At 36.3% G+C, this 15119-nt stretch overlaps 1 protein-coding gene across 1 annotated transcript in view; it reads right to left on the bottom strand.

The window, feature by feature from the left end:
* Nucleotides 1–1061: 1061 nt before the first annotated feature.
* Nucleotides 1062–15119, bottom strand: part of GRXCR1 (glutaredoxin and cysteine rich domain containing 1) — a 65990-nt gene continuing 51932 nt past the window's right edge. The window contains exons 3-4 of the mRNA XM_056802574.1: nucleotides 6008–6073; nucleotides 1062–1360 (exon numbers count right to left, since the gene is read on the bottom strand). Of these exons, the coding sequence (XP_056658552.1) occupies nucleotides 1181–1360; nucleotides 6008–6073 (246 nt within the window). The 3' untranslated portion in view covers nucleotides 1062–1180. The remainder of the gene's footprint in view (nucleotides 1361–6007; nucleotides 6074–15119) is intronic.

The raw sequence follows: 15119 nt of genomic DNA, 5'->3' as shown, positions 1-15119 counted from the left end.
AGCCCATTAGTCCAGATTACCAAGCTCCAGAGCCAAGATGATGGATGAGTGTTTTAAAAAGTGGATTCAAACTTTGGTGAAGGAAAGAGAGAGAGGCAAGATGGTGCCTCCCGGTGGTAGTAAAGTTAGATTTTAATAGCATGACTCTATTCTCTTTCCAGAACCCATGCCTAAAAGCATGCAATCGGCACATGAATAGTAGGCAAAAGGAGAGTCCAAAGCTTAGCAGCCACAGCATCAAGAGCAGAAGTTGAGGTGGGGTGTCCTGGAATAGGCAATCAGCATCTAATCCATATTGTCAGTGGTGCTGAGCCAGTCACCTCAAGACAAGGGGCAGATAGGTGGCTTAGTGGATTGAGAGGTCCTGGTTAAGAGGTGGCCTCAGATACTTCCAAGAAGTATGATACTGGGCAAATCACTTGACCCTTCTCCATGAATACTCTCCCCAACTGTGCCAGTCCAGGCTCTCAGGACTCTTCACTCAGAATTCCAAGCTCCCTCCTACATTCCATCTTCTGCGTCCAGCATACTTCTGTATCCTCATCTCTGCTCCAAATTTCCCCCTTTTTGCACTCTATTTGGAGGAGTTAGAATGGGATGAAAGGACTATGCTGGGTTCATTAATTTATTTGTTTCATTCCTTTCTAGTAGTATAATTAATGAACTTAATGTGATTATGTTTTTATATGAACAACCTCCTCTGAAGTAGCTGGGATAGAATGAAGAGATATTTCCCCAACTAAGTAGTATTCACTCAAATGCATAAATTCACATTAAATCCTTGGGCTTCAGAGCCAAATATTGCCACACCCAAAAGGGAAAAAGAGATAAAGAGGAGGAGGTAGCCAGGTCGCTGAGAGCCAAAGAGAGCTTGGCTGTTACCCCAGGAAGCATGACTTCTGATGTTAGGTATTATGAATAACCTTTAAAATGAGTATTTGACAAGTAACACTTACTTTGTGAATAGTTTTAGAAAACTCAGCCTCAGGCATTTTGTGAATAGTATAGACTTTTTTTTATACTAAGGGAAACACCGACTTCAGTGAAAATTTCAGCAAATATTCAAGGATTATTACAAATAAAGTTTATTAATTATCCCATAAACATAACCATTAAAAAAAGAATATAACAAACTCTTGAGTGGTGTTAATAAAATGAGGCTCTGTATTGGAAGACACTTTTAACTTATGCAACTTCTACAGCGCTGCAGTCCATTTTCATTACAAGCTGTGCATTTCAGGGCTTTGAAAGAGTCTGTAAAGCAGTTCCGAAACACTGACATCTTGCTTCCATGGCACACTGAACAGGGAAGGAAGCCAAAGCCCCCACAGGAAGGACATTCATGTGGATGCTGAACTCTCTAGAAGCACATGGAAAAAATGGAAAAAGTGTTAAAATATACAGTGGCCCCAGGCTTTTAGTTCCCTACACCAGTAGTAGTTGGAAACCAATGATGTCATAAAGCACACTTTTTGAAACACTTTTTGACAAAAACTCTTCACAATATAGCAGGAATTTGAAAAGTAGGTAATCCCCTGCTAAGTATCACATAGTTTTCCTTCGTTCCTTTTCAACTCACTTTCCTATAACCAAAATCTCTCAGAATAAGAAAAGAAGAGGGGGCAGCTGTGTGGCTCAGTGGATTGAGAGCCAGGTCCAGAGATGTGAGGTCCTAGATTAAATCTGGCCTCAGACACTTTCTAGCTGTGTGACCCTGGGCAAGTCACTTGACCCTCTTTGTCTAGCCCTTACTAATCTTCTGCCTTAGAACCAATACACAGTACTTATTCTAAGAAGGAAGGTGAAAGTAAAAAAAAAAAGTTCCAATTATTGGCCAATTATACCTCTAGGAAAGGGATCAAGTTGGTCAAAAGGTGTATAGTGAGGAAAATGTTACATCATTTCTGTGAACATCAATTTCTTCATATAAAATATAGGGCTAATAATATTGATGCTAAATTAATCAAGTGTTTTACAAATGTTAAGTATTAAATTATTAGAGATTTGCTCCATTTGAAAAAAATATATATAAAATAGATTTTAAAAAGATATATCGTATGGAGAGAATCATTCGCATTAAAAGAGGACTATTCATTTTAATAAGAGGTTTAATGACTTCATCCTTTAATTATTAAGTTTCCCCAAATTAGCTTTTGATAGAAAAGTGGGGGAACAATGAGCAGAATGGAGGATTAACTTTAAAAGTCCCATGTTAGAAGGCACTATTTATTGAAGAATCATAACTGCACTAGTATGACATCTGACCCATTTGAGCAAGTGCTTAATAACTTTCTAAAGTTTTATACACATTTCATCCTTAGATATTTGTCATATTCAATGGGAGACATTCCCATTTATAAAGGTGGTAATGAAATAACAGAAAGATCAAGAAACTTGTCTAAAGTCAGACAGATAGTCGTATTCAACATTGTCACATGGATACTTTGCTTCAAAATCAAAGAATACATATACCTAAAGTGATCAAATAAAAAAAAAAAACAATCTGGGATCATGGCAACACGGACAAAGTGGACCACTAAGAGTGACTGTGGCTGGTACAATGCCCTGGTGAAATTAATGTGCAAAGAAGTCATATAAAACAAACCCCATCCAAACTTAGAGATGGGAATTCCTGGATTCAAATCTGGCCTCAGATACTTCCTAGCTGTGTGACCCTGGGCAAGTCACTTAACACCTATTGCCTAAGCCCTTACCACTCTTCTGCCTTAGAACCAATACACAGCATTAATTCTAACACAGATTCTAAGGGAAAGGTTTTTATTTAATAAAAACATCATGACAACATGTACCACTTACCATTGTGGTGTGCCCTCCCTGACTTTGTAGTGATTTTCTTGGCTTTTAAACGACTGCTTCAGCTTCCCTTACTATCACCCCCTGTTTCTTCCCCTATTTGATTTGTAATTCCTGATGAGCTTTGGCTTTGTCTGGAGTGGTTTCTGGGTTATCCTTCTTTTAAGTCAGGGCTGACGCTTTGCTCCTCTGCCCTTAAGAAGGATGTGCGATCTAGCCGTTTTCCACAAGAACATGGTAGTCCTATGCTCCTCTGAAAGGGGTTGGGGAAAAGGGATTTTACCATTCTAATGAATCTTTTCAATGTAAGAAATAGTATCAGCTGCTGGTGAGAATATTCATAGCCTATTCCCAGATGTGTTCACTTTAGACAATATATTTATGGAATAAACTCCTAGGGTCCCCCTAAGTACCTCTCTTAGACACATCATAGACTAGCTTTTGATCTAGGTACCCGATAACAGAGTTGTAATAAACATTTACCAGCTGCATGAAAGATATCCTCAAATAACCTTTTAACATTAAACTGAGTTGAGAAGAGGAGGGGAAAGGAGAATGAGGACCTCTAGATTGCAGACTTAAAAATACAAGACTTAGTAGTGGGAGAGATAGGAACCCTGACCCTGGGATACTGTGCGATGGAGAGACAACTGCTGGTCACTGGAGGAATGAAATGGGTAAAAGAGGAACTCATCTGGGGTGGGATTACTACAGAGGAAAAAAGCATGCTGCTTGGTAATTCCTCATTTTTACTAATTATTTTCTCTTGCATATATGACTCAACTTCTACTTCCTGAAAGAGTACAAATGCCTTCAGCAACCTCTAAAATTTGACATTCTAGACAGAGCCCAAGACACTTGTCTTTCCACTAGAAGCACTCTGAGGGATTTTGTAATGATAAATTAATATCTGGTTTTAAAATACATTTTCATCTTTAAGAAGAATCATTACACACACATATTGTCAATGCTTCATTGATGTGGAGATTATAAACATCTGGTATTTCTATGCAACAAGACATGTATTAAACTCTATGCAATCATTTGGAATAATGATATTTTTCAAAAGTACTTTGTACATGGCAAGCCTATTTGAAACATGGTTGAGAACATAGGTAATTAAGTATTTTGGCTAATTAAGTCTAATCACAAGCCTCATACAGTAGAAAGCGTGTTGTATTCATAGTTAGAGGACCGATATTTTTAACATGGTCACAGATGTAAAGTAGCAAGGGACTCATTGTTCATTGACCCCATGATTTTAGAGATGAAGAAGTTTAGGTAGAGGGAAAGTGGCTTGCCCAAAGTCAAGCAGGTAGTAAGCGGTTGAGAAGGGATTTGAATTCATGTCCTGTGACTCCAGTCCACAAGTCCTTGTACTTGCTATATTCTTTGAATCCTGAATCTTCCTATTAGCTACCATGATCAGTGTAGCAAACCATTTAGCTTCTGGGACTTCCATAAGATGAGGAACTGGACAAGATGAATACTAAGGCTGTCTCTTGCTCTAAATCCTTTCCTCCTGTGAATATTTATTAAGTACTTACTGTTTATAGAGCACTATGTTATGTTGATTCTGTAGAAACTAAGAAATCTAGAAAAATCACACATATTGTAAAATATTTATGTATTTTTACAGAAATTACAAATAATTCAGTGTAGATATAGAGTATAAGGGGGAGTGAGAGCCACCGACAATACTAAGTCATATTAAGAATCTAAGCCATCCTAGCAAATGAGTATCTATCTAGTGGTGATTAAATACATCCTGAAAATCTCTAGCAATTCTGCTACTAGAGCATCATATTTGATTTTGTAGAGCCACCAGCCACATCAAGCCAGGATTTATCCACAGCAATACCCTTATTTTTGTGATGAATTCTTAGTATCAAGTCATTTTATATACCTCTCTGTGTCCTTATCTTCTCAATTCAAGAGTTGTGTTGAACTCTACTGTACAAAATATTTCTTTCGTATGAAAAAAGATCAGATATTCTACAGGCAGACTTTGAGGTGACCTGCTTTTAAAAAGTTCAAAGAAATAAAGCCTATGAATCAGGCATGGATGAACTACAAGGAGTATAATAATATGGAAATAATCACTTTGTTCTCCCAGCGATGAAATGGAAGGTTAGACTTTCATTAACCAAGAAAAAGAAACTCTTCTCATGTTTATAGAAAGAGAGAAAGCTCAACCACCCCAGGCTCTTAAAAGAACTGGTTAGTTTTCTGCATACCAGCTGTGCTTCTCCTCTAAATCCAGAAACCATCTTCTTGAAAGCTGAGAATAATCAGTAGGTCTAGGAAGACATGATGCCATTCCATAAAGGTATCCTACACTTTTCTATGTCTCTCAGAGTCACAAGCAGAGGTCAGGGCTTTCACAAGACATTGTATTCTAGTGGAAACAGTATCGTTCTGCAAACTATTCAACACACATTTAGTAAACATCTTATGTATACAAGATATTGTTCTTAGCCCTGAGGAAACAAAGACTAAACTGAAATAATGCCTACCTTCAAGTAGATGTGATATATTTATGTAGGTATGTGGTATGTATGAGTATAATGTATATATGTTAATTATATTTATGTATAATATCTATGCATATATGTGTAATTAGAAAATCTTAAACCCTTGGACTTCATCTCCCAGAATCCTTTTCCCTTCATCCACATAGCATCCTTGTATATTGTTTATAAGTTCTGTAACTCCACCTTTTTTCATTCTCTTTTCCCATGACCACAGCTGGGTTAACTCCCTCTTTGCTCTAACCTTTTATTTTCCTTGCTTCAAGTTATTATTAATAATATGATATATAATATATATATATATAATATAATAAATATGATACCTGGAGTATTTGGATATTCAATTTTAATCTTACATACAGCATATGTGCATATTTATGTACATGTTTACACATATGTAATTCCTCCCCACACACACCTTACTATGAATTAAATTCAATTAAACAAATCTTTTTGAAGTGCCTATTATGTGCAAGACAGTAGGTTAAGAGTTGGGGATACAAATAAAAAAGAAAAAGCAATAACAATAATAACAAGAGTTAGTAGCTTCCCCAAAGAAGCTTACATTCATAATGTGGTATACAACAGAATCTGAGAAGGGAGTCAATTAAAGTACCTTTACTCTGTCCTTTTAAATTAGTAATTTATTAAATTACAATTACCTCAATTTTAGTTAAGAGATCTTGCAGTTCGCCTGACTCATTCATTGACAAAATTTTCTCAGCACCCTATAAACATGGGGAAAAAAGAAAAAAGAAAACCCACATTGTTAGTATTTAAGAGAATTAAATGTTAACCCTGTTATACAGGCATCTTTTCTGAAAGGAAGGAGGACGTGTGTGCACACACAACACACACTGATAACTCAGTACACAGGGAGGGGAGGATAAAGAACTGAAATTACCTTGTAATTAAAACATGGCGGTTTGTCAATTAAAGTCATCAATTAATAAGATACCCTATGAAGAACAGTTCTGTTTCCTCTTATAACTATATTTGCTAAGTGGCCATGACTCAAAAGTCACTCTACAAGGCTGAGAAATTTAAAAAAAATAATAAGTATAGTGTCAGTCTTCATGGAACCTACAATTTAAAAAAAATCCCCTTTCACAATTAGAGTCACCCCCAGTCTGTCTACAAGCTACCACAGCAGGTTTATTAAACAGGATCCCTACCGTCTACTCTATTTTCCAGCCAAATCGACCTATTTTTTTCCCCCTATGCAAAGATGAAGCTGAAACAGCTCCATTTAGTTCTGGTTCCTTGACTAGCTACAAATACTTCTTAAACATTAAATCATACAATGAGGTCTAAGTGTGAACAGAGCTTATATACTTCCTTATATCTAAATATATGCATATACGCATGTGGGTATCTGTTCTGTGTATGAAAGAAACTGGCTCATTCTCTAAGTGCTTTGTATCCAGGGGAGTTGCTATCTCCAAGGCAGGAAAGAAAAGATTCTGAACATCTGAATTCCCTAGGTTAGAGCAAACATGGGGAAATGGGAAGAATTAGCTATAGCTGATAAGGGCAATATGATGAGGGTCCTTGGTTCTATGGGCATCTCTTATAGGAGGATTCAAGCAGAAGGAAATCCCAAGCAAAAATCAGTTCTTTCCTCAACTTCCTGTTTCATGTCTGCCCAGCCACAGAAGCTGTAACAGTTATTTTGTTAGCCAAATGTTCTACTAAACTAAGTTTGCATCAGTCACAAAGAAGCCAGGTGTTTAGAAATTTGAAACAGAAGCTTAGACAAAGAACATAATTTCTGCCTAAATACTAGGTTTTTTTCAGAACTAAGGGTCAGAGCAATGGAGACTCAACTTCATCTAAAAGAAAATTCCTAAAGGTGAAGAGAAAAAATCCAAAGGGACTTTAGAGGCCAAAAATGGTCTCCTAAGCTTAAAATGAGCTACACGTTATATAATGGAGTGTTACACCTGAACACATTACCTTCAATATTCCATTTCTGTCCCTTTATATGTGAGCCCAAAATTCATTCCCTCTTCACCTCTGCCTTTAAGAATTTCTAGCTTAAAGAAAGCTCAGCTTAAAGGGCACCTTATAAATAAGCCCCTTTCCCCACCCTTGTTACTACTCTTATTTGCAAAAGAACTTTGCATCTATTTTGTATATATTGCATATTTACTTATATGTGTATATTTTGTTTCCCATAAAGAATATCAGCCCTATGATGATACAGTATTGCTTAAAATGTTTTATTGATTAATAGATTCATTGGTATATAACAGTCACTTAATAAATGCTGAGTGATTTCAGGACGTCCTGGCCAAAGAAAAGAGAAAGAAGGCTTCATCAAGTGTTTTTGTGCACACTCATCTACATCACGGATGAAAGGGCACAAAGACAATCTTCATCCTTGGTTACCGAGAGACTACTACTACTACTACTGTGAAAGATGAGTAATCTTTCTATCAGAAGACATTTGCTAGAGTGATTTGTAGCCAATCGGTGTCTTGATTTCTTTTCACTTCAGTATATCCTGGATGTTTCATGCACCTTCATCACCAGAGAGAAATGTTGAGTTAATATGTCAGAAATGCAATGAATGAATATGCAATGATATTGCATAATGTGTATAAGCAGAAGCAGCAAATGTGTATAAGCAGAAGCAACCCATTAAAAATTGTTGATGGTTTAGCTGGAATTTGGCCCTAACATACCTAATGTGTAATAAAGTAAGTTTGAAGGTAATGAAACTACCGTGACAACATTAGAGGAAAAACTCACTAATGACCAATAATATTTTAGTTCTGCTACATTCTGTTTCTTTTAAGAGTTAGCAAAAATTGAAATGGGAAAACCTCTGGGGATCAGGGCAGCCTGCACTAAAGCAGTAATGAAAGAATGTGCCTCATTTCTCTCCTGTGGAAGGAAAGATCCTGAAATGACTACAAATAAAATGAATGCACCAAAGTACTCATAAAGCTTTCCTGTTCTTTTCCACAGCTTCACACTGAACCTGAGCTGGATTTATTCATTCAATCAATATTTATTAAATATTTCTATACAGCTTGGCTCTTGGTGTTGCATGGCATAGGAGAGAGATACAAAAACAAATAAAACATGCCCCTTGCCCACAAGGTGCTTATAAGCTAAGCTGGCAAAATAAGATGTCCACAAATAAGCAGAATTAATGTCAAGTAGTATTTTAAGTACATTAATGGAGGTACAAAATGCTAAGTGAGATCTTAAGAAAATGATCTCCTTGAAGTTTTCCCCGACCATCACTTCCCACCTGAAAGGAGGTCACCGAGTTTTGTTTTGCACCTTTCTGATGCACTTACATAATTTTCTGGTGATTTTTAAATTCCCTCTACTCATATAAATTCAAATGTAACCTAATTGAATATAAGTTCAATGAGAGAAAAGCTTTTTTTTCTCTATTATAATTTTCCTAGTTCTTCTTACTCACTAGACATGTAAGTTATATGATACTTTATCAAACATTTATATTTCTTCTAGTGATATAGCATGATGCCCTGCATAAAACAGGAACTTAATAAATGTCAAATTTAATTTGAAATTCTATTGAAAAAAGGAAATCAGTTAGGGGGAGATAGGAAAGGCTTCATTATAGAAGTGGCATTTAAGCTAGTTCTTTAAGAATGAGTTAATAGGTATGGAGGAATGAATTCCCAGGATTAGAGAAGAATCACAGAATCAAAAGTTGGAATGGAAATCAGCAGCCATCTAGTCTAAACTATATATGAAAGAATCCCCCGGTGAATATACCCAAAATACAGTCATCCAGCCTTCACTTAAAAACCTCCAAGAACTCACCACCTCTTGAGGTAGCCCATTCCACTTCGGAACACTAATTTTTAAAAATATCTCCTCACATAAGCCTAAATTTGCTTCTTTGCAACTGCTTTTCATGAAGCCTGAGGCTTCCTGTCTACAACTTCTACAGTGTTCCTTGTTCTTCCTTCTTAGTCCATATAGATCAATTCCAATACATCTTCCATATGGTAGCCTATCTAATCTAATCCAACAACAATTTTTTGTGTCTATGATGTGTGAAGTACTGGTAATAAAAGTAAAAATGAAAAATAGCCCCTACATTCAAGGAGTTTACATATCACTGGTTGCGGTGAGAGGTAAAGAGATGTCAAAAAGATAATTTTATATACAAGTTGAAGAGGAAATAGAGAGCACTAAAAACCAAAGGAATCAGAAAGACTTAGAGTAGGCAATGGCATATGAACTGAACCTCAAAGGAAACAAAGGATTTGATATGGAATGGCAAAATGTATTCCCTGAATGGAAAAGAGTGTGTAAAAATATACGGTGACTAGAAATGGGCTGCTGAATTAAGGGAAATGCAAGTAGGCCAGTTTAGCTAAAAGACAGAGTATAAAACTCAAAGACAAAGACAATTATAATGGGCTGTTAGAGTGTTCCTTCTCTATATTAAATGCCACCGGCTCTTTCAAAAGATGCTAGTATGTCAGGGACTCTAGAGTCCCCACTCTCCCAGGCATTCTGTACTGCATATACTGCAGCTTGTCAATTTCCTATTTAAATGTGGTACCCAGCACTGAACACAAACATCAATAAATGACGTGACCAGAGCAATCTACAATGGGACTTCTGCTTTACCTTTCTTCTAGATGCTATACTTCTCTTTTTTTTTAAACATTATTTTATTTGGTCATTTTCATACATTGTTCATTGGAAAAAGATAATTTTCTTTTCCTCCCCTCCCCGCCCCCCCCCCCCCCCCGGCAACCCCTTCCCTAGCCGACGCACGATTCGTCTGGGTATCACATGTGTCCTTGCTCTGAAACCATTTCCTTGTTGTTGGTATTTGCATTAGGGTGATCATTTAGGGTCTCTCCTCGATCATGTCCCCTCAACCTCTGTAGTCAAGCAGTTGCTTTTCCTCCGTGTTTTTACTCCCTCAGTTTGTCCTCTGCTTGAGAATTTTTTTTTCTCATAGATCGCTGCAGGTTGTTCAGGGACATTGTAAAGCCATTACTGGAGAAGTCCATTACGTTCGTTCTCTTGTACCACAATGTGTCAGTCTCCGTGTACAATGTTTTCCTGGTTCTGTTCCTCTCACTCTGCATCACTTCCTGGAGGTTGTTGCAGTCTCCATGGAATTCCTCCACTTTATTATTCCTTTTAGCACAAAAGTATTCCATCACCAACATATACCACAATTTGTTCAGCCATTCCCCAATTGAAGGGCATCCCCTCATTTTCCAATTTTTGGCTACCACAAAGAGCACAGCTATGAATATTCTTGCACAAGTGTTTTTCCTTATTATCTCTTTGGGGTACAAACCCAGCAGTGCTATAGCTGGATAAAAGGGCAGAGAGTCTTTTATCACCCTTTGGGCTTAGTTCCAAATTGACCTCCAGAATGGTTGGATCAATTCACAACTCCACCAGCAATGCATTAATGTCCCTACTTTGCCATATCCCCTCCAGCATTCGTTACTTTCCTTTGCTGTCATGTTGACCAATATGCTAGGTGTGAGGTGATACCTCAAAGTTGTTTTGATTTGCATCTCTCTGATTATAAGAGATCTAGAACACTTTTTCATGTGCTTATTAATAGTCTTGATTTCTTTAACTGAAAATTGCATATTCATGTCCCTTGCCCATTTTTCAACTGGAGAATGGCTTGATTTTTTGTACAACTGGTTTAGCTCTTTATAGATTTGAGTAATTAGACCTTTGTCAGAGGTTTTTGTTATGAAGATTGTTTCCCAATTTGTTGCTTTCCTTCTAATTTTAGTTACATTGGTTTTGTTTGTACAAAAACTTTTTAATTTGATGTAGTCAAAATTATTTATTTTGCATTTTGTGACTCTTTCTAAGTCTTGTTTGGTTTTAAAATCTTTCCCTTCCAAAGTTCTGACATGTATACTATTCTGTGTTTGCCTAATTTACTTATAGTTTCCTTCTTTATATTCACGTCATTCGTCCATTCTGAGTTTATCTTGGTGTAGGGTGTGAGGTGTTGATCCAAACCTAATCTCTCCCACGCTGTCTCCCAATTTTCCCAGCAGTTTTTATCAAATACTGGATTTTGGTCCCAAAAGCTGGGGTCTTTGGGTTTGTCAAAGACTGTCTTACTCAGGTCATTTACCCCAAGTCTATTCCACTGATCCTCCTTTCTGTCTCTTAGCCAGTACCAGATTGTTTTGATGACCACTGCTTTATAATAGAGTTTGAGATCTGGGACTGCAAGGCCACCTTCCTTTGTATTTTTTTTTCATTATTTCCCTGGATATCCTTGATCCTTTATTCTTCCAAATGAACTTTGTTATGGTTTTCTCTAATTCAGTAAAATAGTTTTTTGGAAGTTCAATGCGTATGGCACTAAATAGATAGGTAAATCTGGGTAGGATGGTCATTTTTATTATGTTAGCTCATCCCATCCATGAGCAATCAATGTTTTTCCAATTGTTTAGATCTAGTTTTAATTGTGTGTAGAGTGTCTTGTAGTTGTGTTCATATAGTTCCTGTGTTTGTCTCAGTAGATAGATTCCTACGTATTTTATTTTGTCTAAGGTAATTTTGAATGGGATTTCTCTTTCTAGTTCTTGCTGCTGAGCTGTGTTGGAATTATATAGAAATGCTGATGACTTATGTGGGTTTATTTTGTATCCTGCAACTTTGCTAAAGTTGTTGATTATTTCGATTAGCTTTTTGGTTGATTCCCTGGGACTCATTAAGTAAATCATCATATCATCCACAAAGAGTGACAGCTTGGTCTCCTCCTTGCCTATTTTAATGCCTTCAAGTTCTTTTTCTTCTCTAATTGCTACTGCTAGTGTTTCTAGTACAATGTCAAATAATAGAGGTGATAATGGGCATCCTGGTTTCACTCCTGATCTTATTGGGAAGGCTTTGAGTTTTTCCCCATTGCAGATGATGTTTGCTGATGGTTTTAGGTATATACTGTTTATTATTTTTAGGAAAGGCCCTTCTATTCCTATACTTTCTAGTGTTTTCAATAGGTATGGGTGTTGTATTTTGTCAAAGGCTTTTTCTGTATCTATTGAAATAATCATGTGATTTTTGTCGGTTTGCTTGTTTATATGGTCAATTATGTGGATGGTTTTCCTAATATTGAACCATACGTGCATTTCTGGAATGAATCCTACGTGATCGTGGTGGATAACCCTCGTGATGATTTGCTGGAGTCTTTTTGCTAGCATCCTATTTAAGATTTTTGCATCTATATTCATTAGGGAGATTGGCCTATAGTTTTCTTTCTCTGTTTTTAACCTGCCTGGCTTTGGGATCAGTACCATGTATGTGTTGTAAAAAGAATTTAGTAGAACCCCTTCTTGGCTTATTCTGTCAAATAGTTTGTATAGTATTGGGGTTAGCTGTTCTTTGAATGTTTGATAGAATTCATTTATGAATCCGTCTGGACCTGAGGATTTTTTCTTAGGGAGTTCTTTGATGGCTTGTTCAATTTCTTTTTCTGATATGGGGTTGTTTAGGTAATTTATTTCTTCTTCTTTTAGTCTAGGCAATTTATATTTTTGTAAGTATTTATCCATATCATTTAGATTGCCATATTTTTTGCCATATAATTGGGCATGGTAATTTTTAATGATTGCCTTGATTTCCTCTTCATTAGAGGTAAGGTCTCCCTTTTCATCTTGGATACTGTCAATTTGGTTTTTTTCTTTCCTTTTTTTAATTAGACTGACTAGTACTTTGTCGATTTTATTTGTTTTTTCAAAGTACCAGCTTCTAGTCTTATTAACTAAATCAATAGTTCTTTGACTTTCAATTTTATTAATTTCTCCTTTGATTTTTAGGATCTCTAATTTAGTCTTCATCTGAGGGTTTTTAATTTGTTCACTTTCTAGTTTTTTAATTTGCATGCCCAATTCATTGACCTCTGCCCTTCTTAATTTGTTTATATATGAACTCAAGGATATAAATTTCCCCCTGAGTACTGCTTTGGCTGCATCCCATAGGTTTTGAAAGGATGTCTCATCATTGTCATTTTCTTCAATGAAGTTATTAATTGTTTCTACAATTTGTTCTTTAACTAGCTGGTTTTGGAGAATAATATTGGTTAATTTCAAATTAATTTTTGATTTATCTATCCATGTATTCTTACTAATTATTATTTTTATTCCACTGTGGTCTGAGAAGGTTGCTGCCGTAGGCTCAGCACTCTGGGTTGGGGGGGGATGGGTCCTGGGACCTTCCTTCTGCCTGCCCCTTAGATCCCAGTGATCTAGGGTTTTGGCTTTTGGGGTGACGTACCTTTTGATCCAGGTCCGGGAGGAGGGTTCCCCGGGTCTGTCCTGTTGTTCAGTTTGAATTTCAGTGTCCTAAGAGCTCTCAGTTTGCGATCGGTAAGGAAAGGTTTCTGAGGTCTGAACTTTCACAGCTTCTAAGCCGCCATCTTGACTGGAAGTCCCCTATACTTCTCTTAATGAAGACTATAATTTCATTACAACAAGATCTTTTTTTTCAGGGTGGGGGGAGAGATAACATTTCACTGCTAGACCTTTTTCATATGAATTGTATTCCAGTCAAATCTCTCCCATCTTATATTTCTTCAGCTAATTTTTGAGCTCAAGGATAGGACTTTACAGTTGACTGTATCAAATTTTATATCAGTAGCAATCTTTGGTTGATGCTGACATTGTAATTGAACCTGCCAGACAGACATCCAAGATTCATCAACAAAGTTGACAAAAACGATCTGTGTTTTTATTTAAGTCATTAATAAAAATGTACAACAGGGCCAGGACAGATTTGTTTTTAAAATGGTTAAGCTTATAAAGGAAATAATAATTTTTTAAAGTCAATATCTTGGCCTTTTTTCCATTTCCCATCATACAGCATTATTGTCCTGTTGAATTGGTCAGGTTTAATTGATTGTAATTGTATGCAATATTTTCATCTCATCATTATTCTTTCCTTTAATTTGATCTTGACTTTCACTTTTAGTTCAACGATAATCCACTAGAGTACAAACTACTGGTTTCAATATGATGCCTCATGTCAGTAAGTCATAATTCATTTCCTACATATTATATGAATAGCTAATTTTGTGATGTGTCTCAATACTTGCCTAGTATCTTTCAAATCTCTCCTTTTAAAAGTATGTACTGTTATTAAGTTGTAGAGATTTCTTAGTTTCTTAGTTGAATTCCATTGCCTCTTTATTCTCCGAAGCAGATGTTTAAGCATAAATTGCAATTAATGTCTTTGTGCCCTTTTTGCTGATGTTCATTATGAAAACTACAAGATAAGATGAGCAAACATCTTGTGAAATTATCATTTTTTTTGCCCTTGAGCATAGAATGAACCCAACTCAACCAATTTCTGTGTTAGATTCTCCAAAGAGAACCTCTGAGCTATCCTTCCCTTTAGTAGCTTTCCTGAATTTTCTAATTTGGTTCATGGTGAGGATGTTAATACCGAATGGGTTCAATTCTCCCATTAATATGAAAATTTATGGATTGTCAAGCAAATATTTTATATTCAGAGTGCCCATAGTCATGTTAATGATTATAGATGGTCTACAAAAAATTGTTTCCAAGAATGCTCTTCCTTCTTTTCTCTTTCTTTACCATTGCCATTGTGAAAGTCAAAGTAGTTTAAAAAAACACTTTAAAATTTAGATTTATTTCCTGTGTTGCCATGGTTAAATAATTCATCACCTTGTGGTCAACCTACTGATGTAGTACTATAGTTAGTGAGGCTGGTCCTTGGACAGGCAGATACAGTTAGAGATGTTTTAACTTGATAGAAACT

This window comes from Monodelphis domestica, chromosome 6, assembly GCF_027887165.1.
Source record: "Monodelphis domestica isolate mMonDom1 chromosome 6, mMonDom1.pri, whole genome shotgun sequence".
Classification (NCBI taxonomy): Eukaryota; Metazoa; Chordata; class Mammalia; order Didelphimorphia; family Didelphidae; genus Monodelphis; species Monodelphis domestica.
This window is presented reverse-complemented; position numbering and strand designations above follow the sequence as displayed.